This window comes from Lindgomyces ingoldianus (genome assembly GCF_010093535.1).
Source record: "Lindgomyces ingoldianus strain ATCC 200398 unplaced genomic scaffold BDR25scaffold_20, whole genome shotgun sequence".
Classification (NCBI taxonomy): Eukaryota; Fungi; Ascomycota; class Dothideomycetes; order Pleosporales; family Lindgomycetaceae; genus Lindgomyces; species Lindgomyces ingoldianus.
The window spans coordinates 369,521-395,490 of NW_022985181.1; the positions used below are offsets into that span (position 1 = coordinate 369,521).

Consider the following 25,970-nt stretch of genomic DNA (forward strand, 5'->3'; position numbering starts at 1 on the left):
GTAACATATATACCTCTAATCTCTGTTTACTACAAACTAGTGACGCTAGGCTCGCCTATACAGCTATAAAGAGCAAACCACGACCTGCCTTCTAAACTCCGCCTACCCACTCTGCTGGACAGACCGTACACCTAATTCAGCTAAGTTCTTCCCCTTCTCTCACTAACGTCATAATAGGCCGTTGTACTCCGAAAGGACTATTTCCCCGGAGTAAGGATTGTAACAAACATAGGCTTTAGACATAACTAGAAGCATTTATACAACACCTTAAGCAGTTACTTTAACACTAATATAAACTATAGCTAGTACTAGACTAACTAAATAATAATAACTTTTATATAATACTAATAAAAAAACTTTAATAAAAGTTTATAACGTACCTAACAGGTTAGCCGGCCACACAGGTTTGCTAGCTACTTTTGCTAAGCCCCTACTAAACTCTACCTATCTACATAATGCCTTAACAACAACACTAGATTAAATCTTCTAAAGAATGTTAGATATAGCTTGCTCTTTAAGCTTTTAAATAAGACTTAAAACTCTTCTTAAGACACGCTGTAGCTATTTATAATATCTTTTACACAACACTAAGTAATTAACGCGCTAGACAGCCTTTATAAGCAGAATGCTAGCCTAAATTAAGGAATCTAACTAAGCTTAAAAAGAAAGTAGTTGTTAAGTACATACTTAAGCTTATTACGTGTAGATTTCCCCTTAGGCTTATAGCTATAGCTAATATAGCTAATTCCTTGCGCGCAGAGCGTAATCTAGGCTAGGTTAGCTTAAACTAGCCTAGTATGTAGGTTAAGCACTGCCCTAAGTTTATAATAAAGTTTAATTATAAGTATAATTATAAAAAAGTGCTTTATAAGGATCTAGAGGTTATCTAAGGCTAGTTTTACCTAGTAGCTAACATAAAAGCTAAGTATAGTATCTAGAATAAAGACATATATAACTTTAACAAGTTAAGCTTTATAATAAGCTAAATATTAACTAGAGTAGTTATTATAGCTTTAGAGAGATAAAGACAGCTAAAGGTAATATAGTAAAGTAATAAGAAGTAGGTAATAGTTATTTAGAGTATTAACATAATAAGGTAAGCTATTTTACTCTTTATTATTTTTAAAAGCTGCTATTACCTCTTTACTTAGTATAAAAAGAAGAATCTGCTTTAGAACTAGGTTATTACAGTTTCTAAGAACAGCTAGATAATAAATAAGCTTAGGCTGCAGTAGTTAAAGCACTTTAATAAGCATATAAAAAGAAGGGTTGTAAGCGCTTATTAACTCTTTATTATTAACAGCTATAAGAGCTATAACTTGCTTAATTTTTAGTAGTACTATAAAAAGAATAAGATTATTACTATTTACATGCCTTTACACTTATTACACTTTTTATAGCCTTTTAATGTAGGTTATTTTACCCTTTTAAAAAAGGTGTATAGGCGCTAAGCTAAAGATTTTATGTGTAACTAGATTACTTATATTATAAAACTTAAGTTCTTACTATGCTTTATACACGCCTATAATGCAGTAATTACTTTTAGTAATATCTAAGAAGGGTTTTAAAGCGCTAGTTTAGTCCTATTTAACCTAGAATAAGTTAAAATAGCCCTTAATATCTAGTTATATACTCTATTACTACTACTACCTATTAATAATAAGCCCTAGTAGTTGTAAACTCTAAGTAATGCTCTAGAATTTAAGTTATAATTAACACTTATAAAAGTAAAAATTTAAAGGCATGTAAATAGCTTACTAACGTCTGTAGTAGAAGCCTTTAAAAAAGTCTTAAAAAGGGCAGTAATTATTGCGCATAAGCTAGTGTTAGCATAAAAGAAGATTACAGAGCTTTAAGTAGTAAATAAGGCTACTACATAATGTAAATTACATAAAAGAAAGTAGATTTAGGTAGAAAAGACCTTAATAGTTAAGGATAGAGCTTGTCTAACTGCTCTAAAGGAGTTTAAAGCGCGTAGTAATAGGAAGAAGCTAAAGACGCAGGTGCGCGCTAAAGAAGGTAAGCTAAGTTAAAGGTAATACAGGTAGTGCAATTAGACTAGGCATAACTTATATATGTGTAAGTAAGTAGCAGAAGTAGACTCTAAATAATATCTTGTGTTGTATTACTTTATACAGGGCTAAAGTAGGCTGTTTTGCGAGAGAATAGGGTAGTTTTAGTAGGGGCTTAGCAAAAGTGGCCGGCCAACCTGTGTGGCCGGCCAACCCGTTAGGTACGTTATAAAGTTTTTAACATAATAATTAAAAAGCTTACACTTATATAAAAAGCACTAAGAATAAAATTTTAAAAAGATGTTCTACTGCACACTACTATTATATAAGCCTGTTAAGGAGAACTAGAACTAGAACATACTATGTTTACTATTACGCCTTTATATAAAGCTTTATTTAGTAACTTATAAGCATTACTTTAAGTTACTATAGACTAAAAGGTAAACTAATACCTTTAGAAACTGCCTAATGTATACTACATAGACTGCTAATACAACTCTGTATAATAAAAGAAAAGCTTCCCTCTACGCAGAAGGAAATAATATAGAAGATTCTTATTTAAGTTTAGGCTATAATTTAAAGACAACTGCATATAAATAAAAAAGTGCTTTATCTACTATAAAAAAAAGTTAGTTATTAAACAACTTTTATAATAACAATATATCAGTTAAGGACTAGTATGTTACTTTATATAAAGATTTTTATAATAAAACTTTATTATGTAAAGCTATTAACGTACTTTACAGGCGAGTTGCTCACACACCTAAGTCGCTTACTTTTGCTAAGACTCTACCCTAACAAACTCTATTATAGCCTATAACAACCTGCTCTAGCACTATATAGTACAGTACAGCCTAAAATATTATTTAGATACTACTTCTACTTCTTACTTACATGTTTGTGTGTTATGCCTAGTCTAATTGCACTATTTGCAGTGCCTTTAGAATAGCTTACCTACTTTAGCTTACACCTGCTTCTTTACCTTCTTTCTGTTACTACGCGCTTTAAACTCCTTTAAAGCTGTTAAGCGTAGGCCTTCTTAAATTATTTAGGTTTTTTTTACCTTAATTTACTTTTTTTATGTAATTTATGTTATGCAGTAGCTTTATTAGCTTTTTAAAGCTTAGTAATTTCCTATTACACTAACACTAGCTTATACATAATTATTACTGCACTTTTTAAAACCCTTTTAAACACTTTAACTATAGAAGTTAGTAAATTATTTATATGCTTTTAAATTTTTATTTTTATAAGCATTAATTATAACCTAAGTTTTAGAGTATTTCTAAGAGTTTATAACTACTAGAGCTTGTTATGTATAAGTAGTAGTAGTAATAAAGTGCATAACTTTACATTAAGGCTTATTATTAGCAGAGCTTGCTCTGCTTATTATATTCAGGTTTGCAGAACAAAAAGTTTAGCAGAATCTCCTCTTTTAGACGCGCTAGTTAGTTAGAATTTCTTTAGATAAACCCTAGTAACGCTATTTCTCTGTCACCTTATGTATTTCTAACATTCTTTTTTAAAAAAAAATGTATACCTAATATAAGTGCACCTTTATGTTAATTTGCACGCAGTTTGCTCTAGCATGCGTTGTGTAAATTATGGTTAGTTGCGTCTATTCCACCTCTCTAGCCACATCGGTGTGTCGGGGATTGGCATCAGCCATATTGGTGTGTCGGGGATTGGCATCAGCCACATTAGTGTGTCGGGGATTGGCACCTGAGTTGCTTACTTTTGCCAAGACCACACCACAACAAACTCTATTATAGCCTATAACAACCCGCTCTAGTACTATAAAGTACAGTACAGACTAGAATATTATTTAGATACTACTTCTACTTCTTGCTTACACATTTGCGCGTTATGCCTAGTCTAATTGCACTGTCTGCAGCGCCTTTAGGATAGCTTACCTACTTCAGCTTGCACCTGCTTCTTTGCCTTTGTCCTGTTACTGCGCGCCCTAAACTCTTTAACAGCTGTTAAGCGCAGGTCTTTCTAAATGTAGCTGCCTTATTAGCTGCTTAAAGCGTAGTAACTTCCTATTACACTAACACTAGCTTATGCGCAATTATTGCTGCCCGTTTTAAAGCTTTTTTTCTAGAGGCATTACCCCCCTAGTATAACAGCGCAGGCAAGACAATAGGTCTAAATGCGGTAGGAATCCACTTAGAGGCATATAGGAGTGCGTAGGGACTTAATAACCTAGGAATACTATTAACACCTATAGGCCTTGTACAAAAGGATATCAGAAAGCTACTAAGCTAGCTAAGAGGAGAGGTGCAACTAAATACTTAGGGGAATAGAAGTATAGCAGGGGGCTAATATAAGGACCTTTTAGAGGTTCCAAGCAACCTAAGATAGAACAATTCATAAGAATTGTTACACCTAGAACCCTCTCTATACATAGAGCTACTTGCAACACAACTAATATCTACTAGAGATTGCTGCCTACTGCTGTAATCTACTGTAGTTAGCTGCAATTTACTATAGTTTGCCGCAATTTACTGTAGTTTACTGCAATTTGCTGCAATTTACTTTATACATTTCCTAACGCTGCTAGGTAATCTTTTACTAATACCTCTAAGCATTAGTCTATTATATTTAAACAGCAGTTAAAGAAGTGCTGCAGTTAAATGTTGTTGTTATGCGTCTATTACCTGTCTAATACTACTTTGCTAAGTATTTGTTACAATACTTACTTGCTAGGTGCGCTAAGTTAATTAGGTTAGTCGTCACTCTAAGTACGCGAGCCGTTGGAGTCGGTAGGAGGAAAGGGAGAGGAAAGAGGAGGCGGGAGAAAGGGCAGACTAGGTCGCAGGTGTACAGTCCGTACTGTCGTCGTGCTTAGGGTATTCAGGTTTGGCTACTTAGTTTGCCTCTTCTAGCTGTATAAGAAGCCACTTCCGGCTGTATAAGGAGCCAAGGGTAACAATCCGTGCAGGGGGATAGTAAAGGAGTTTGTTTTGAATAGAATATTCCCTTAATTAATAGTACTAGGTAGTAGGTAATAATTTAATGCATTTGTCAGATATGCGCACCTACTGTCAAGACAGGAGGAACGCTGGACGAAAGCTGCTACATAGTACAAGCAATAGGCTTAAACAGTATGTTGCTGCAAATTGCTGCATGTTGCAGCATTTTGCAGTATTTTGCAACAAATTGCAGCATGTTCCAAGCTGGTCGCGCATAGGGCTAGTGCGCGAGGGACTCAGACCAGAAAAACAAGGCCGAGCAACACAAGCAGAGCAGACAAAAAAAGATCAATCAATTAATACAATCAATCATCATCCCATACATCATATCCAAACCCATCATTCATCTTAGGAAGCCTAGAAACAGTGCTTCAATCTAACAGCATTGATCACAGCCTTCTAAATAATGGCCGCAGTCCTAACTATATACTTGTGTTTTGTCTGCAGTGCCTGCAGGTCTTGGCGCTGCGGTCGTTGCGGGCACTGCGGTCACTGCAGGCAACCTATGCCTAATCTGTCTTTCGCCAGCCGGGGGCCTCCGGCCCGTCACGTGGTTGGCAAAGGTTCCACTCATGCCAGGCTGCATGGATAAAACGCCAAAGGTGCACCATCGGAGGCTCGGCATTGCACCAGCCCGACGAACTCCGATGCCCCCTGCTTAAGTCGTGACTGGTGCATCTCGGCCCAAGAACAACTAGAGTTAGTGTACAAAAGCTCCCTATCTAGTTTTAAATTAAATATTACACAACCTTTTGTAATTATTAAGTCTAGGACAAGTCCTGCACCTGTCTTGCTTCTGCTAAACACTAATGCAACACTGTTAAAGCACTATTAAGAGTAACATTTACCAAACTACTGCTAGTCCTTGCTTAACAATGCCTAACTTTCTTCTTATAAGAGATCTTAAAGTTGCTAACATAGGTCTACCTCTTGCGCTAAGAGAGCAATAATTCTTTCTTACTAAGCAATATCAATATCTATTAATAGAAAAGAACTTATTCTGTTAGAATAGCTATTATAAGTATACAAGGCAAAGTGTATACCTTAGTGCTGCTAGTGCAACTTTTAAAGATGTAGTAAAGCTATTACAAGAGTAAATTAGTAGTAAACATTAATTAAATAAGAGCTAGACAGTATACTGTTTCTTTAAAGGGCTCTTTATAACTTTAAAAGAAGAAGTAGATAATATAAAAAAGTTTAACTGCTTATTTTAACTCTAAAAAGTTAATATAGTAGGGTTATAATAAAAATACTTAATAGTATTTATAGTAAAAATAATATTATTATCTTAAGTAAAATTAATTATATCTACTTTATTAAGTATTTAATGTTATAAAGTATTTAATATAAATTAGACTGTAATTACTTTAAAACTTAATATAAAAAAGGTAGAACTTTTATAGACTACAAAATTATACTAATAAGCAGCACTAAAAGTATTTTTATTAGTATAAAAGATACTAAAGATTAATTAGGCCTAATATTACAAAGAATTATAAGCGTTAAGCGCTATAACACTGCAGTGTTATTAGCAGCGTATATAAGGTGTATTAAAGGCAATTAGAGAATGTACCTAAGAATAGCTAGTAAAAAATAAAGTTACCTACTATATAAGTTTAACTTTAAGCCTGTCTATTTTACTGCATTAATATAAAGTTATAAAGCCTTTATAAAGGTAATTAGAAGAAGAAAGTAAGTGTTATTTATACCTGCTTTAATTACTAGGTGCTTCTTATGCTTTGCCTAGTAAGTAATACTAGGCAGGGTGTTATCTGCTGTTAAATTACTATTAGATAGTAAAAGCAAGCTTATAAAAAGGTTATACTTTAAAGTTTAGTATAAAGCTTAATATATTTATTCTTGTCTACTGCAGTAATTAGGTCTGCTATTATAATTTAATAGTAAGCAGTCTTATCTCTAGTCCCTACTACACAAGGGATGCTTTAATAAAAGTGTACATAGCAGAAAAGCATGTAGCTTATGCAATAAATGCGCTAATTCTTCTGTACAGGATTAAGCTTAGCTAGATACATTCTAAACCCTATATACTTGCGTTAGAGACTAGTCTAGGACTAGTGCTAAATAGGATTACTTACTAGCTATCTGCTTCTTATTTATGTCTATAGTTATAGCTGCAAATCTACTTCTATAAATGTGTTTTTATTTAATATTACACTTTATAATCTTTTTACGTAGTTTAAAGAGTCTTTTAAATGTAATTTAGTATGTCTTATAGTAATTAACATTTATAAGCACTTAAGTAAGAGTAAATACTATAAAAATATTAGTAATATGTTTTTATAAAGTTTTAATTAACTTACTTTTACTATGTCTTAGTAACATGCATGCAAAAATAATTTTGTTAAAAAAAAAGTTATACACACACTTATATAATATGTTTATTTTAAATATTTTTATTTAAGAAAGACCTTAGCTTGCTTCTTATAAAAGTAGAATATTATAACACTAAACTTCCTGTATTTAATCCCTTATATATATGCCTGTTTAACAGCTTATTAGCATGCATAATAAAAATAAATCTAATGCTGTTCTATACTAAATTAGGTTTGCCTTTATAATTTTACTTATATTTAAATAATACACTAGCAAGGCTTTGCCTATTAGGCTAGCGTAGAAGCTTCTCCTTCTATATATACTAGCGTATTCGCGATAGGTTGTTAAGGCTAGCATGCACCTCTCCAGGGGTTAAAGCCTAAGGCTAGCAGTACTACTCTTATAGCTCTAGGCTAGCTTTAAACTAGGCTACATAGGATTAAAAACACCTTAATAATTTAAGGCATAGGCTTACTAAGTATAAGGTTAAAGCAAAGAAGCTTATAGCATATAGTAAATAACTACTTTATGTATTTAATAAAGGTCTTCTTTAGTGTAAAAGGGCTATAGAAATAAGTTCTAATTTAGGTTATAAGTACATAAGGTAACATAATAAGGTTGTTAAGTATTTGCACTACAACCTTACACTTATAGTTATTATAATGTACTATTTTGTCTTAGCCCTGTAGATAATCTATTCCTAAACACATTATAAGCATAATATAAAAGAGAATAAGAAAAGATAGACTTACTATAAAAGGCTATGTTTAACCTAACTAGCTCTATAATACAGCAATTAGCTAGTGTGTCTAAAGAACATCTATTCTAGATTAGATTATATAATAGATTATAATGAATTATTACTATGTTAATACCTTACTAGAAATAGTCCTTATAGATTAATACATTAGCGCGTCTATTACAGCACTTAATATAGTATTAAGGGCAACTATAGGCATTCTAAATCTTATTAGTATAAACAACTTAAGTAAATTAAATATACTTATAGGTTCTCTTTACTTTTTTAATTAGTACTTATAATTAGGTTACTTTTACTAATAGCTTTTTTTAGCTTACATCTTTTTTAGTACTTAGTAATACTTTATTATTTTATTAAAGTAGCTAGAGGTCTTAAGAACCTTAAACAAAGCCCTTTTATTTATAATTATTTTCTATGTGTAAGTTGTAACATGTGTGTGTGTTATATGCAGCAAGCTAGGACATATATACTAGTAAGCTTTAATGCCTTTGCACTGCATAGTCTAGCGCATACAGGGGACACCTAAGTAAGTAGATGTAGTTAGCTTCTATAACACTTTTTAGTTAAAGAAGTACTATGTATTATGCTTTAAATTTATTAGAATTAAAATCTATTTAAGTTTAATAAATATATACCTATAAAGCTTTAATAAGCAGTTTACAGTTACTATAAAAGTTACTTATATTAATTACTATTATATAGCTACTAGGATGTGCTAGAGGGTATTTAGAAATTAACCTAACATAAGTAAGTTTAGCTATTATAAGAGGTAAATTTATACTAAACATAAAAATAGTGTATTTACTTTAGACTTTAAAGCTATCTTATAAAGTTATTTAATTAGCTATTAAGAGAGTTATATAAGACATTATATATATTATTAGAATTATTATCTCTTAAGTTATTAAAATTATTATTAAATAATATGTCTTTTAGTTCTAATATCTTATTATTAGGACTAAGGGGTTATTTAGGTAGAGAAGACTAGATGTATTTCCCTAGTAGAGGTTTAAGGGTATTAAGAGATAGCTAGGGTAGTACTATAGTAACATAAACACAATTAAAAGTAGATAAAAAAAAAGTAAAAGGTAATATACATTAACCACCTCTTAATAGTAGGACGTTAGAATATATAAAGTAGAAAAAGAAGAAGATGTAGCTAAGCAATAGTAGGAATATAGAATAATAGTCTAGGATAGGTCCTAGTCTAGATAGTTGTAAGCTATAGAGGCTCTAAGTTTATAATAAAGTTTAATTATAAGTATAATTAAACTTTATTATAATTCATAAGAATCGTTACAGCTACTATATAATGTAAATTACATAAAAGAAAGTAGATTTAGGTAGAAAAGACCTTAATAGTTAAGAATAGAGCTTATCTAACTGCTTTAAAGGAGTTTAGAGCGCGTAGTAATAGGAAGAAGCTAAAGACGCAGGTGCGCGCTAAAGGAGGTAAGCTAAGTTAAAGGCAATGTAGGCAGTGCAATTAGACTAGGCATAACTTGTGTACATGTAAGCAAGTAGTAGAAGTAGACTTTAAATAATATCTTGTGTTGTATTGCTTTATATAGGGCTAAAGTGGGCTGTTTTGCACTAGAATAGGGTGGTTTTAGTGGGGGCTTGGCAAAAGTAGCCAGCCAACCTGTGTGGCCGGCCAACCTGTTAGGTACGTTAAGTATTTTACTACTTGTAACTTTTACTACTTTTACTTATATAATTAACCTAACCTACACATAATAAAGAAGTAGAGTTAGATATTAAACAACATAATACACTATAGAAAAAGGACTATTTTTAGTAGTTATATAGCTTAATAATCTACTATATTAAGGGTTTGCTAAGGCTACTAAAATTATACAGATCTTTTATTACTTATAGTCTAAAAATGCTTAAATTGTTTTTTTACTTCTCTACTAAAAAGTTTATAATAAGTCTAAAAAATATTTATTTAGCTACTATTACTTTCATCTTAGTAAATGCTGTTTATGTTAATATAAAAAGAAAAAAGAAGAAGTTCTGTTTAACTTTTATTTATAAAATTAAGTGTTTAATTAAAGATAAGTAAGCATAATAGTTAAACAGTAAACATAAAACTAAAGTATTAGTAAACTTCTAATTACTCTATAAATACTACTAGTACTAAGATGTATTTAGCTACACTACAGCTTACTAATTACTAGTGCATTATTTATATAACTATATAATTGTTTTTATAGAGCCTCTACTTAATAGTTACAGCCTTTTATACAAACAAAATGTTAAAGAGCTAGAAGTAATAAAGAAATATGTTATAAATAATCTTATATATAGCTTTATTAAGTAAAGTTAAAGCCTTTTTACATCTTTTATTTTTTATGTATAAAAACCTAATAGTAACTTATGTATCTACATTAATTACTATAAACTTAATGCTCTTACTTATAAAAATATATATTTAATACTGTGTATAGATAAACTTTTATTAAAACTAATAAAAGTAGTAATTTTTACTAAGTTTAATATTTATATAACTTTTAATAAGATTAGAATAAATCTAAGCTTTAAAAAGTGTACTACTTTTTAGATATAATATAAAACCTATAAATATAAAGTTTTACTTTTTAGATTATGTAATAGCATAGGAACTTACTAGCGCTATATAAATAATATATTAATTAACTATTTATATAACTTTTATATTACTTATTTTAATAATATTTTTATTTGCTCTAAAGATAAGGCAACTTATATTCTTTATATTATAAAAGTATTAGAAAGGCTTTAGTAAGTAAAATTATAAGTAAAGATTAAAAAAAGTAAATTTTATATTACTTAAATAAAGTATCTAGCCTATATACTTTTAAATAAAGGACTAAAAGTTAACCTAGAGAAAGTTAAAGTGCTGTGTAACTAGTAAGCGCTTACTACTATAATAAGTGTAAAATTTTTTCTAGGCTTTACTAAATTTTAGTAATAATTTGTTTTAAAATCCTTATATATAGTAAAACTAATTATTATGCTATAAAGTCTTACTACCTCTTTTATATAGACTTTAAGGTATAGTGTAGCTTTTAAAAAGCTAAAAGTAGTGTTACTAAGTATAACATGGTCCACAAGCGAATGTTCAACACAAGCGAGTGTTCCGCCCCACCACTAAAACGCAGCCAACCTACTACTAACCGCGATGCATTAACAACTATATAATTAATTATCTTTAAAAGAGGCTAGAATTAACCTAGCTATTTAAGCTTTTAATAAAGACGTGTCTTTAACTAAAAGGCGCGCTGCAGCACTCTATAATGTTAATTAAATGGCTCTCTGCCAACAACGCGCAGGGATAACTATGCAACGCAACTGTATAGCTAACAACAAGAAGCTTACAAAGCTAGAAGAGGAGGTAATTATTAAGCATATACTTAATCTAGATTCCTAAGGATTTGCGCCTACTCTAGGTGCTGTATAAGAGATAGCTAATAAGCTTCTTACTAAGCGCAGCGCTCTACTAGCAAGTATTAACTAGCTATCTAACTTTGTTGCGCGTACGCTAGCAGTTAAAACTTACCTTAGCTAACTATATAATTACTAATAAGCAAAATGCAAAGATCTAGTAATTATAAGTAAGTAGTTTAAGCTTATAAAAGCTATATAATTAAAGTATAGCATTATAGATTAGGACATGTATAATTTTAACAAGACAGGCTTTTAGATAGGGGTTATATTAAGCTAAATAGTTATTATAGGCATAGATAGACATAATTAGCTAAAGGCTATACAGCTAGGCAACTGTAAATAGGTAACAGTTATTGCAGGCATTAACATAAATAGGTGGGCAATACCTTTATACACAATCTTTAAAGGCAAGCATCACCTATCTGCCTAGTATAAGGATAAGGATATACTAAAGGACTAGGCTATTAGTGTTAGCAACAACAGCTAGACAACTAACAAACATAAAATTACATAGCTAGAGCACTTTAATCTACACATAAAAGATTACTTAGTAGGCTTATAGCAGCTACTTATTTTTAATAGCTATAAGAGCTATTACTCTGTTAAATTCCTAGAGCTTTGTAAGCAGAGGCGTATTATAGCGCTCTGTATGCCAGCACACGCGTCACATATTCTACAGCTGCTTAACGTTGGCTGCTTTTTACTATTAAAGCGCACATACAGTACTAAGATTAGCTAGTTAATTTACTACTAGATTAACTATATTAACAAGCTAACCTTTCTACTAGCCTTTAAAGCAGCATTTAGTTACTTAATTATAATAGATAATATCTGCGCAGGCTTTAGAGCTACAGGACTAGTCCTATTTAACCCAGAGCTAGTGCTCTTAAAGCTTAATATATAGCTACCTAATTAGCTAGCTACTCTACTACTAAATACTACTTAGGAGGCTTAAACACCTAGTAATCTTTATAAGGTTAAGGCTTAGTTAACTCTACTATATAATTAGATTTAAAGGCATTAGAATTTATTTTTTTTTGCTATGCTTAATCTAGCAAAGCAGCTAAGTAAGGGCGCTACTAAGATAGCTTATGTTGCTGTTCTACAGCGCAATTAAGCAGCTGCCCTAGAGAGGGCCTATAAGGCAGCTACAAAGCGCAAGCAGCGTAAAAAAAAGTAAATTTAGAAAAAAGAAACTCTAACAAGTTATTAAGGCTCTAAGTTAAGTACTTAAAAGCTTACTAGTATAGCAGGAGGTAGCAAAATGCCTTAGGAGGAGTTAACTGCTAAAAGCAGCGCAGCGCGCGCACAGCGCTGCAAGCGCTGCAACAAGCCTAGGCATAACTCTTATACATATAAGGATATTAAATAATCCTATAGTAGTTTATTTTATATAGTATATTTTTGCGTTGTTAAATTAATAGTCTTTAAAGTTAAATTTAGTGGTAGGGCGGAACACTCGCTTGTGTTGAACATTCGCTTGTAGACCATGTTACTTACACTTTACTATTTTAACTTAGTTTTGTAAACTAAAATTAAAACTAACACTTTAAATAAAGTAGTAGCAGGAGTTTTTTTTAAGAATAAGTAAATAAAAATTAGTGCCTAGTTTTATTCTATAATAAGGTCTTATCTAGTTTAGAGCTAAACTAAAAGATCTATAATAAAAAGCTATTTATAATTATTACTATGTTTAAATAATAAAGACCTAAGCTTACATTTATAGTAACTAGTACTTTAGTATATATAAATTATTATTTATTAAAGTATTTTATAATAATAAAGGTACTTAATGCTTGCTAGGTCTATTAGGCTAAAAAGTTAGCTTAGTATTACTTTTAAATTAAGTACGCCTTTAGTAAAAATAACGCTAGAGTAGACATTCTTAGCTATTATAAGTAAAATATAGAAAATTTAAAAGTAGCTTAAACTAATAACTAGTTAAAGGTTCTACTTAAGCTGTACTAACTTTACTTTTAAATTAACTATAAACTAGCCTAGTACTATATTACTTAAACAACAACTTAAGCAGCTATACTAAATGTTATAAAAAAACTAAACTAGGTTATGTCCTTAGATTTTTTAAAATTAATTAATATACTACTTTAAAAAAATTAAGCCTTTTTTATGTAAAAGCAAGAACTCTTACTCTGCTATTATTAAATAGGAAATAGACTACTCTATTATGCTAACTGCTTATGTATGCTAGCAGACTTATTACTGTGTACCTAGCTTATTTAAAAAGTCTATAACTAAGTATTTTTAGCACACTTAAGTGCTACTAAGTCTTATTAGTTACTGTTTTAAAAGTACTAATAAAAAAGTCTAAAGGCTACATATAAATAATATATATAAAATTACTTTTATTATTATAAGGCTTATTTAAAATAAACTTAAACTCTAAACTTTATTTACCTTTTACTAATTCTTAATTAACTAATGCAGCATTTATACATTAACTTTAAGAAGTTTCTTAAAAATAAGTCTAGATATAATTAGATTATAGTTATAATTAATTACTTATTTAAATAAGCTATTTTTATCTCTTATTATAAAATAATTAACACTTAAGAAATAACTGCTGTATTTATTTAATAAGTGTACTATTGTAGCTACATACCTAAAACTATTATTTTTAATTAAGAACTTTACTTTATATTTAGTTTCTAGTCTAAGTTTTATTAAATTTTAAGTATAAAAGTTAAGCTTTTTACTGCTTACTATAAAAAAAATAAATAGCTAAACTAAGATTATAAATAAGTACATTAATTAAAAACTAAAGCCTGCATTAGCAGCTTTAGCAGCATTAACGCAACAATGTTGCTTAGCTTTAGTAACACAGACACCTTTAACACTATATTCTTTTATTATGCTAGTTAGCGCTAGAATAGTTAAGAATAGCGCACACTAACCTTCTTAAATAGAGTTATAGCAGCTTTATTCTTATTAGAGTCTTTTTTAAGCGCTTTATGCTTTTTCTTCTCTTTCTTAGTAATATTAGCTTTAGAGCAGGTGCGCTTCTTAAAAACAACCCTAGTCTTAGTAATTTTACCTATAACACTACTGTGCGTGTACAGATAGTTGTTGTACAGGATTTTGTTTTTGCTATAAGCTATTAAGAGCTAGAACAGAGCTAATTAAGCTAGATTATACTGCAACAGAAAAACTTATGCCTAAAAGTACTAAATAATAGTGTTTGCCTATAACATAACTATTATGTTAGCCTATGCTAACTAAGTAGGATTAAGCAGATTAATAAAAAACATAATATTAAAAATAGTGTTCTTAAAAGCCTAATGTTTAAGTTTAAAAGAGACAGGAAGCTATTTAGGGTTAGCATAGACAGACTACGTGTAAATACGCTAGAAGAAGCTAAAATATGCACTTTAAAGCACTTTTTACTAAATTTAAAGTAATAAGTATACTTTATGTACTTAATTTTTTTTTTCTTTATGCTATAATGCAACTTATTATTTATAAGTATATAACAGCTACTACTTTTATTTATAATGCTCTTACAGGACATTTTATTAACATATTAGACATAAAAGTTATTAGAGCGCAGGTTTATATTAGTAGAAGCTAATTAATTTTTTTTAAAAAAAACTATAGCTAGATTATAATAAAGTAGGCTATAAAAGTTTATTTTAAAGTTATTTAGTAAAGTTAAGTATAAGAGAAAAAGCTAAGAGCAGATTAGGTAACAGGCAGGCGTAAGTAAAGTAAAATAGGACTATTAAAGCTTATTAGCACCCCTTTATGCTAGATTGCGCTAGAGTAGCTTAAAATATACTTACCTTAAAAAGCTTAGAATCTTCTAAATTCTAACCTGTAGAGAGGGCAAAGGTGTAAAGGAGATAGACTTCTAGGATAGTTAGACCCTATATATACTATTCTAACTACTACTCTACTAGTATAAGATAAACTACTATTTTACTTTTACTTCTACTTAGTACTTTTACTTTACTTTTACCTAAGAACTCTAGGTTGTTTTTAAATAAACTTGCATAAAATTAACTAAAATAGGTAAAAGTAAGCTTTTAGAGCATTACATAACACTATATTATGCTACTTAGGCCTATTGTTATCTGTTCTATCCTCTAAGTTGTAGGACTACTATAAGAGGGGATAATGTAAGGCCAGATGTCCTAGAACGGGCTAGTGTGGCCTCACCTGACCTGTTTGGAGGTCATATGACCTGTGCCTTGTATATAAGCATGAATCCTGACAAGTGAAGCTTGGCAGCGATTCGTCTCTCTTACAATACACTCCTATCTTTCTCCGAAACCTTGCTCTCGATGCTATCAGTGCTATCTACCATCCCATCTTTACATATAAAGTGTAAGTCTAAGGATAAAGAGAAAGCGCAGGCAGTTATTTGTTTTAACAAAGCCACTTTAGTTCTTACCCTAATAGGTAAGGATGCAGGGGGCGGGAAGCTTATGCCCTCTTAGGGCAAGCCTTTTAGACAGAAACTACACGCATGGACATACCACACGCATAGACATAGTGGAGAAAGATCTTGCCCCTAGGGGCGAGCCTTTAGTCTAGAGCCCAGAGGCATAGATCCAGCACAGGATCCTTTTGCCCCTAGGGGCAACCCTTGAACCTAGAGCGCCAGACGCAATGGATTCAGCGCCAGGACTTCTTGCCCCTGGGGGTAAGCCTTGATGGAAGATCTCAAGACAGACAATCAAACAATATACAATACAATATATATACATTTTTTGGCCCTAGGGGGCAACTTAACCCTATGCTAGTAGTACTGTTTGCCGCCATAGTATCAGAGTCTCAGGCCGGTGCGGATCCCCAATCACAACAAATCAATGCAGCTTTGGCAGCCAGATTCATGACCACTATAATGCAAAAATCCAACACTTATAAGGTACACTCATTTCAACTTTCATTATTGCATGCCATAATACTAATTCAAACCGTGAGGACAGGACTACGACATGAAACTATCTTCGCCACAGGACTTCGCGCTTTTGTGGGAAGTTTTGTTCAGGCACGAGATGTTTCAAGAGCTACGCAGATTCCTTCAGTGCGACGACAGGGAAAGACTTCGGGTACTTGTGCCCCACGAACGTTACCGGCGCTCAGCAAGCCTTCTCACTCTTCAGAAACAGCACCAATGGGACCAAGTGCTGGAGTACTGCCACCATTGGCTCCAAGATGTCTACAGGAACGAGGATCAGGCTCCATTGGACTGGGCTCCATTTGATGCATTGCTCGAACTTTCATGCGAAGATCCGGAGAGGTACTCACTGTCTCCATCTAAGCTTCTAATGCATGACATGCTTATCAAGTGTGTTGATAGATATTGGCGGTCTGTCGGAGCCATTTTGTCTGAACTCGTAGCCTCCGCAAAGACATCTAAAGTGCGACAGAGCAGGGAAGTCCTCCTTGCCACCATACTCTGGAAAGTTCAAGCAGGACGGCCAGGCTGGGTTCTGGGTTCAAATATCAGCACTCTGTTTCCTGCGAACAGCGAGTCTCTGGAGTTGGGAACATCATTTCTTAACTATATCTCCGAGTATGCGAGTAAGCCATGCTGCTTTAATGACCTCAGGCCGATTTTGGACAAGATGTCGGAGCCTGATCAAATGGAATGTCTGGATCTTATTGAGAAGCGGTACGAAGAGCGAATGTCGTTGATGGATTGCAACGTGAGTTTTTTTGTTCAACCCTTCTGTTCACTAGAAGATATCTAACGACGTGAATGCCCAAGTCTCGATTTAGCCGGCAACAAGCATCTGAGGGAGTATCGCTCTTAAAGCTTCTATATCTCCGCGCCACTTTCGAGGAACCAGGGCCCACCCGGTGGCTACTCTCTGAGTCTCTTCGCTTACTACAGCGACTCGATTCTACCGACCTGGAAAATATGAAGGAAGTGTCAATACTCGCCGCCACATGCTGTTTACAGCTCGAAGACCTTAGCCCAGCCGATAGTCACATGCGCCGCCAGCATCTCCACCTCATTTTAGCGGCTATTCTACTCTCTCAGTATCACAAGCTGGACCCAGACGATAGGCAAGTCATCGTGCTATCGATGCGCGTAAACATCGCACTCGGCACTCCATCCATTGCGCTGTCTCTTCTGCAAGATGTTCGTCTCAAGGGCATCCTTTTTGACACGATAGGCCACGAGTTGCTTACACGAGTTTCCTCCTTCGCCCCAATTGATATAGACATTCCCGTACGAAAGGGCGCTCAGCGCACATGTGAGGATCTCTTGGGAACTGTAGATCGGAGCCTACGTTTTTATGACACTTGGGAGCGGGACCTATCAGAAAGACCTGTAGATTCTACAGAGAGACCCCAACATGGGGACATATTTGACGTCACAGTCATGCGCCAAAAGGCTCGGGAGAGCTTTACAAGGCGACTGATTGTTATAGAGCAGCGCCGTCTTGTGCGGGCCAGAAATCGTGAGAAAGACCTCGGCGACTTGTACGAATTCGGTAATTGCATGAGTCTCATCAATATTTATATCTCCACAGATTGATTGACATCCACAGGGTTGTGGCTGCGAAACGTGTCCGACTCGAGGGCTTGGGACTTTGTAGAGCTTTTGGAGCCTAAGCCAACCCAAGCCATCCCTTACCTCTCATTTCAACGGCCCGTCCCAGGGGTGAGTTTTCGTGCGTCTTGTTAGTTTCAGAATCATATTATTCTAAATAATACTACAGAAAACCTGGCTGGCGACGCGTATCCTTCACGATGACACATTGAATATAATTGGTGGTCATGTATCATTTCCGCCATCGGATATCGACACTGCTGAAAAAGTAGCTTCTAGCTGCGCTAACCTCGGGGAAGAGCTTGATACTGCCGAAATGATGGTAGAAGATGGGTGGAAGATTCTAAGATCCTTGGCGCGTAAATCGGGTATAGAGAGTAACGTCCGCGCTGATACGGAATTAGCAAGCCTGATGGTTCAGCTGGGGGAAGAGCTCAGCCGGATTCTCTCCACAATCAAGGGTCATCAAAGCCTCTACGGAAGGTGCACTGTGCTAGAATTTCTCCAAAAGGTCTTCTTGACTTTCGAACTTCTCCGAGGGATCAGATCGTTCGTCAAATGGCACATATCGAATCTGGCACCGAAGCGATTGAATCGAGAGAGCCTCAGTACTCTTGAAGGAGCAGTAGAAAGTTGCTGGATGGCATGTGTCGAATCAACCCAGCGGCTTATAATTCGGTTGCGTGAGCAAGGACTAGCGCAACTTATCGACGAGATAGAGGAAGACGCTCAGGGAAGGGCTATTATGGAACACTTTAGCAAGGAAATAGTAATACAGGAACTTGGAAACTTACAGAAACATAGATTAGCTATTCTAGATACGATCGTTAACTGTACACTACTATAATAAGAGTTAGTAAGATGTACCTTGAGTAATTCGCTACTAGATCTAACTCTTTCCAGTATAGAAGCTTAAAGACTAGATTCAGATTAAATATTATATAGAATAGACTTAGATTTACTATTTAATTCTTACGTAATAGATATAGTAGGCATAGATAGGCTAGCAAATGTACGACTATTAACATTAAAGGCCTTAGCAGCGCGTCGACAACTTCGGAAATCGCCGTCCCGGAAAGCTTGTAGGGCAAGCTCGATTCTACCCTCTTGAGAAGTAAGCAACGCGTTCTGTTGTTGAGGCATCGCGTCGTAGTTGGGGTGGAACTAGTCTTGGCATTTTTGAGACACTCGGTGATCAAGTACGTTAACTAAATTAATGGCCAACCCAACTAGACCAACCTTAACCTAACTAAAAAGGTTGGGTTAGTAGTTCCTGATTCTAAGGTTGCTGAAGAGGTATACAAGCCTCTCAACACGCGTATTAAGGAGCCTATTGCGCGTCTTATTATGTATATACCCATTCGTGCTCCAGTTGCGCTCCGCGGCGGCGCTCGTAGGATTTATGCTGAGGGCGTAAATCGCGAGATCCTTAAGGGAGCTTGAACAGTCCTGGCGGTGCCACCAGTCGGCTGGATCTGAATACTCTGAAAAGCTAAGCTAGCCGACCTCTCCGCCAAAGTAGCCCTTGCGATTGTACAGGTCTTGAAGCTCCTTATATACTGGGGCAGCGGCGTGGGCGCTGCCGAATCGCTCGGCGAGAAATGCGTCAATCTCGAGCCACACCCGGGTTGTGATGTCGACTGGGCGCTCAACCCGCGGGCTGGGGTCGCAAATATAAGCTATTGCAAAAATCGGCTTATACATTTGCTTTAGGCGCTCTCCAATAAGTTTACGAATCTCCTGCTAGTCGAAATACGTTGTGCGGGGAGTAGTAGTCGCGAGCCACCTGAAATATGCGTATATTCGCGACGCCTTCGGATGTACACTTTCGAGTGCGATTGGAGCCTGTAGAAACGACCTAAGGACTTCAACTAAAATGCTGAGACGCTCCCAAAAGGCGTAATCCAGGACAATAAGGCGTATAAACTTCCATCTATCCTTCGCAGCTTGTGTATGGCGCGGTGGGAGTTCATTTTCGGGCTTATTAACAACGATTTGCATCAGCTCAGGGCTGGCCAAAATAGTCTTAATAATACAAATAAGATTATCGGCTATCAGTTATATTTTATTCTAATACTTCAATACTTAGAAATAGTCTTGGCAAAGCACATGCCCTTAAGTACTCTCTAGGGTCAGTCTGTACAAGTTGTTAGCAGAGAGAAGACAATTCTATCTTGATACTAGAGCTAGTACTTATGTGCTTGATAGAGAAGCTGCGTAGCACAAACCTGCTTAAGCTCCTTCTCTACCCACCTTGTACAAAGGTTTAGGTGGAGAATAATAGAGAAGATATAGTACAGAGACTTATCTAGCTTTTCTAGATAGTCTTTTAGCTTCTAAATAGCTTAATAAATCTTTAGCTTAAAGAACTGCTACTTAGCTGTACTAGCTCTAGCGCAAGAGCCTTTTCCTTGCTTTAGTTGCTATAACTAGTTAGTAAAAAGGATAGGCTTGTATAAAGGCTAGAGCTTACTATCCTTGCCTGCTCTCCCTAAAGATATGTAAGGCAGATATCTAGATTTATATACATATAGTAGAGAGAGGCGTTATAGCCCTCTCCTATTAGCATTGCTAAGTTAAATACACTAAGATAGTTGTACATTATATAAAGGTACTCCTGCTCCTAGAAAGTAAGAGTGTTAGCAGTAAGCTCTGCTTTATAGTCCTTAATAAAAGAGAATAGAGCAGGACATACGTAGGGTAAAGAGAAGATAGCATTAAGCATTTAATACTAGCTATTCTATTTTATAGTGTTATTAAGAGAGATCCTTTTTTCTGCACTTTCCTAGAACTCTTTTATACATTAAAGTAATTACTAAATATAAATAATAATATTATAAAGCTTTTTAAGGCATTTAAAAGTTTTTTAAAGCTTAATCTTATTTACTAACTTACTTTTTATACACTTATTAGTGTCTTCTTTCTCTGCTAATTAATTATGTTTAGAATTATATAATATATGTAAGATCTCCTCTCTTTTAAAAAATTAAAAGAGGTATGCCTTAATAATTAGGTTAAGAATATGTCTAAGGCAATGTATCTGCTGCTACCCTAGTGTCTACTCTAGGTCTAAGCAGTACGTTGTATAAAGCTTCTTGCTAAACTTAATACACAGAGTTCTATTTGTCCCTACATTATTGCTAACAATAGTAGCAACTTTACGTACAAGGCCTAGCTTCTCGCCATACTCCTCTATTATAGGCTATATTCCCTGCTTAAGCTGTGCAGAGCTAGCGTAGCTATTAATCTCTTATATTATAAGTAGAATTATTATCTTCTTTTTATCTAAGTTAACAAACTAAGCGCAGATTATAAGTGTAAGATTATTACTTAGTAAGGTTTAAATATTAATAATAAAATAAATTTAAAAAAAAGCTAATTAAAAAGTCTTTTATATAAAGTCCTTTTTTCTTTTAAATAAGGTCTTAATAATATGCTATGTTAACTAGTAAGAGAATAAAATAACTATATAATATTCTAAGTTAATTATCTAAAGAAATGTGTAGAATTTAGAAGATTCTAGAACACTAAATAGTATACTTTATACAGCAATCTATATAGCTAAAGCCTTATAGACTATCTTCTTATTAAGAATTTACTAAAGGACTATTAAATTAAGTTTAGATAACGTACCTAACAGGTTGGCCAGCCACACAGGTTGGCTGGCTACTTTTGCTAAGCCCCTACTAAACTCTACCTATCTACATAATGCCTTAACAACAACACTAGATTAAATTTTTTAAAGAACATTAGATATAGCTTACTCTTTAGGCTTTTAAATAAAACTTAAAACTTTTCTTATAACATGCTGCAGCTATCTATAATATCTCTTACATAATACTAAGTAATTAACACGCTAGACAGCCTTTATAAGCAGAATGCTAGCCTAAATTAAGGAATCTAACTAAGCTTAAAAAAGAGGTAGTTATTAAGTACATATTTAAGCTTATTACGCGCAGATTTCCCCCTAGGCCCGCAGCTGTAGCTAATATAGCTAATTCCTTGCCTACAGAGCGCAATCTAGGCCAGGTTAGCTTAAACTAGCCTAGTATGTAGGTTAAGCACTACTCTAAGTTTATAATAAAGTTTAATTATAAGTATAATTATAAAAGAGCGCTTTATAAGGATCTAGAGGTTATCTAGGGCTAGTTTTGCCTAGTAGCTAACATAAAAGCTAAGTATAGTATCTAGGATAAAAATAAGTATAACTTTAATAAGTTAGGCTTTATAATAGGCTAGATATTAACTAGAGCAGTTATTATAGCTTTAGAGAGATAGAAATAGCTAAAAGTAATATAGTAAAGTAATAGAAAGTAAACAACAGTTATCTATAGCATTAATGTAATAAGGTAAGCTATAAGATTATAGAGCTTTAAGCAGTAAATAAAGCTGCTATGTAACATAGATTACATAAAAAGAAGCAGATTTAGGCAGAAAAGACTTTAATAGTTAAGAATAAAGCTTATCTAACTACTCTAAAGAAGTTTAAAGCGCGTAGTAATAAAAAGAAGCTAAAGACACAGGTGCGCGCTAAAAAAGGTAAGCTAAGTTAAAGGTAATATAAGTAGTGTAATTAGACTAGGCATAACTTGCGTATATGTAAGTAAGTAGTAAAAGTAGACTCTAAATAATATCTTATGTTGTATTACTTTATATAGGGCTAAAGTAGGCTGTTTTGCAAGAGAATAGAGTAGTTTTAGTAGGGGCTTAGCAAAAGTAGCCAGCTAACCTGTGTGGCCAGCCAACCTGTTAGGTACGTTAAGTTACTTTTCTTAGAGAAGGTTTTATAAAGTAACTTAAATTAAGTCTTAGCTTTTTTTATATAACATCCTTACTTAGCCTATACATTAATATTATAGCTCTTTTAAAGGTAATAGCAAAAGTTTGTTGTAACTATCTGTGCGTAGTCATAGTATCTACAGTAGTAGATCTTACTTCCCTTTGCATTATGTGTTGGCTTGCTTAGGTTGTACAGGCGCGTATAGATATTAATATTTAACGCCTTACGTTGTCTTAAAGGAGCTGTGGCAGAGCTAGAGGGAGCTCTAAGGCTATCTTTAAAGAAAAGAGAGGGCGTGCTATCCTCTAGTTCTTCTAATCCTGCAATATCTAAAGCTATAGTTGCGTATAATTTTAGTAGGGCAGTGTGCTAAGACTATTTAATAATTATTAAATAGTTTAATAATTCTGCACGTGATTAATAATTTAATAATTATTAAGCAAATTTTATTTTAGCCAGCCCTGCATCAGCTCGCGATTCCGGAGCACGGACCACATGCCGTGGCTCATGGGTCAATGCGCGCTGAACACCAAACCACCTCAGCCAAACTTGAAGCTATAGAGCTCTGCATAATAGCTATTATTACCGGATATTTTAGGAGAGGGGTCTATAGCGCTCAATAATTAATAATAACTACAAAAATCTACTCGGAGTCTTAATAATCCGGCCCCTGCGTGACTGAGGCTGCAGAGGTCGCGATGCAGCACCTAGGGCCTTAGCAGCACCTACAGCCTTAGCAATAAGCTAATTTTCCTTAATAGCCTTCCTAGGTAGCCTTAAAGCCTTTTTTTCTACCCTTTTTTTACTAATTTTATACAATTTTAGAGTTATTGCTAAGCTCTGCGAGCCTGCTGCTTCTAGGCTCGCTCAGCTACCCGATCAACCTTCTCCTTTACTCAAGCTACTCGCGCCTCAGCCCTCGCAAAGCGCTTTTCCTAGAGTAGCTAAGCCTTAAGCTACTAGCTAGCTCTCCGGGCTTCAGCTGCCTCAGCTTTTTAGAGTAGTAGCTACTTCTCCTCAGCCTCTTTCTGCTATAGACGATCACGTGCCTCCCGCACCTTCCTTAGTAACTAGAAAATCACTCCTCCATAGTACTCGTTAGGCTGCTCAAGCGGCAGAGCCTTGCCACGCTTCCTACGCCTCTTCTTATTGACTAGAGCTGCTCTTAGGCCCTTGTTTTCATGCTAGAGTAGCTGTTTTTAGACTAATATTAAGTAAATTATACAACTTAGCTTCTTTGCCTCAGGAGTACCCATATCTACTACAGCTTTCATAATCCTATCAATTTTTCTCCACTCTAATACACTTAGTACTAAGGTTGAGCTTTCTCTTAATTCCTGCTTAGGCTGTTAGCTAGGCTTAGTAAACTTTCTAAGTATAGCCTTTAGGTTAAGTAGTAATATGCCAGTAGCCTTAAAGGCCTTGATAATTAATAGCTATCTAAATAAGCTATGCTAGGCCCTGTAGAACGGGCTAAAGAAATCCCTCTTAGTTACTAACAATAGGCCCTAGCACTTATAGAGAAAGGCTAATAGCTCAGCTAAGTAGGCAGCTAAGAGAGGCTTGAACATACAGACATCAAGTGGCTACAGCGTATGCGTAGAGTAAGACGGAAGAATAGCTAGAAGGATCTCATTCTTGTCGCAGTAGTTAATAAAATCTATAGTAATATAGGATCCATAGCTGTTAAGGATAAGTAGTCGGTATGCCTGTTAAGCTTTCTTTCGAGTATGACGATCAAACACCTGCTCAAGCCACGCAAGGCCTATATTATTATTTGTCCAGCCTAAAGGAGATGAGGTGATAAAGGCTAAGTATTTATCAGGATTGATTTCTTCAACCCAGCTTGACTGGAGGCTTCCAGACGCGGCCTAATAGATAAGAGCTGGCTCTATAGCTGATCCGTCGGCGTATATACAAGCTAGGAGCGAGATCCAGGAGCGATTCCCATCTTGAATAGCTTGCCTTACTTCCTTCCTCTCGTACATCTGTCTACTAAACACTCGCTTAGAGCGTGTAATATTACTAAGTAGGAAGCCTTTTTCGTCCATATTGTACGTGAGCGAGGCTCAATATTATATTGGCTGATTTTCTGCTGTAGTAGGTTGAAATAGGGGCTGTACTTTGCCTCTGAATCGGCTTTATAGCGATTGCTGTCTATACCAGTCGTCCACTGCAAGATCAGGTGGGTGCTGTTGCGCTTGATGAACTAGTCAACCTAGTACATACTAACGTCGATTTTGGCTATACAGGCTGCGAAATTTTGTATTATTTGCCTTGTAGGTGGTAGGCCTCGCTGAGTAAGCTTTTCAATATAGCGTATAAGCTCGCGCTCTTATTGAGGGCTAAGCTTTCGTCGGTTGAGTCCTGTAGCTTCACGAGACTGCGTTTCAGCCCGGTGCCTCCGCGTCAGCGTGGAGCGTACAACGCCGTGCTTCTTAGCCATTTTTGTATAATTGATTGATTCTCCAGAATCTAAAGATCTCAGTTCTGTAAGCGCGGCCTCGAGTGATCCCATATTGGCGGCGATAGGTAGTGTTGAATATTTATCCTACAACACGGAGTATTCCGGATCCTAGTAATTCCATCCGGCATAAACCGAATTGTAGGACTACAATTCGGAGCGCTCCGGATCGGAGTACTTCCATCCGACATAAACCGAATTGTAGTACTACAATTCGATGTACTTCGGCTATCAGTACTAACAAGAGAAGTACGTCCCCTTGACGTACACTCGCGTGTAGTAGGTCGCATGCTATCACTTCGGGTATCAGTCCTACAAAACGAAGTGCTCTCGATTCATGTATTTCAATTCGGCGTATTTCGGCTTTCAATATGATAAAGAGAAGTCCATCCCTTTGACGTATACTGACGTGGAATAAGTGACATCCCATCATTTCGACTATTTGTCTTACGAAACCAAGTACTCTCGGTTGATATATGACGCGTCTCAAAGCGTACCTGTGCAAGATCAAGGTGGAAGAGACAGCCGAGTGTGAGTGGTGCGGGTTGGTCGAATCGATCCCGCACTTTCTCTTCTGCTGCAGAAAGTGGGAACAGCCGGGACGGAAGCTCCGGTTGCAGCACGGAGGGCGATCCGGGGACCTGTCGTACGCGCTTGGGGGCTACTCGAGCCGGCAGGAGGGAGTCGAGAACA

The 25,970-nt window shown here is 34.9% G+C and overlaps 5 protein-coding genes across 5 annotated transcripts; 2 read left to right on the forward strand and 3 right to left on the reverse strand.

The window, feature by feature from the left end:
* Positions 1 to 5,181: 5,181 nt before the first annotated feature.
* BDR25DRAFT_356270 (uncharacterized protein) lies at positions 5,182 to 5,649 on the forward strand (the record flags this gene model as incomplete). The annotated part of the gene is made up of 3 exons (XM_033695599.1): positions 5,182 to 5,194; positions 5,228 to 5,353; positions 5,444 to 5,649. 3 exons carry the CDS (start codon positions 5,182 to 5,184, stop codon positions 5,647 to 5,649), a joined length of 345 nt encoding a protein of 114 aa, XP_033546390.1.
* A 10,487-nt stretch (positions 5,650 to 16,136) lies between these two features.
* Positions 16,137 to 18,880, forward strand: BDR25DRAFT_315165 (uncharacterized protein; the record flags this gene model as incomplete). Its single annotated transcript, XM_033691503.1, has 6 exons — positions 16,137 to 16,170; positions 16,271 to 16,395; positions 16,457 to 17,179; positions 17,242 to 17,974; positions 18,032 to 18,144; positions 18,203 to 18,880. 6 exons carry the CDS (start codon positions 16,137 to 16,139, stop codon positions 18,878 to 18,880), a joined length of 2,406 nt encoding a protein of 801 aa, XP_033546391.1.
* Positions 18,881 to 19,132: 252 nt separating this feature from the next.
* On the reverse strand, positions 19,133 to 20,034 carry BDR25DRAFT_356272 (uncharacterized protein; the record flags this gene model as incomplete). The annotated part of the gene is made up of 5 exons (XM_033695600.1): positions 19,133 to 19,220; positions 19,391 to 19,482; positions 19,540 to 19,693; positions 19,767 to 19,858; positions 19,900 to 20,034. 5 exons carry the CDS (start codon positions 20,032 to 20,034, stop codon positions 19,133 to 19,135), a joined length of 561 nt encoding a protein of 186 aa, XP_033546392.1.
* A 3,245-nt stretch (positions 20,035 to 23,279) lies between these two features.
* Positions 23,280 to 24,087, reverse strand: BDR25DRAFT_356273 (uncharacterized protein; the record flags this gene model as incomplete). Its single annotated transcript, XM_033695601.1, has 5 exons — positions 23,280 to 23,317; positions 23,698 to 23,717; positions 23,825 to 23,844; positions 23,896 to 23,966; positions 24,066 to 24,087. 5 exons carry the CDS (start codon positions 24,085 to 24,087, stop codon positions 23,280 to 23,282), a joined length of 171 nt encoding a protein of 56 aa, XP_033546393.1.
* A 597-nt stretch (positions 24,088 to 24,684) lies between these two features.
* On the reverse strand, positions 24,685 to 25,331 carry BDR25DRAFT_326053 (uncharacterized protein; the record flags this gene model as incomplete). The annotated part of the gene is made up of 3 exons (XM_033692251.1): positions 24,685 to 24,881; positions 25,043 to 25,145; positions 25,239 to 25,331. The coding sequence occupies 3 exons, from the start codon at positions 25,329 to 25,331 to the stop codon at positions 24,685 to 24,687; spliced, it is 393 nt and encodes a 130-aa protein (XP_033546394.1).
* Between the last annotated feature and the right edge of the window lie 639 nt (positions 25,332 to 25,970).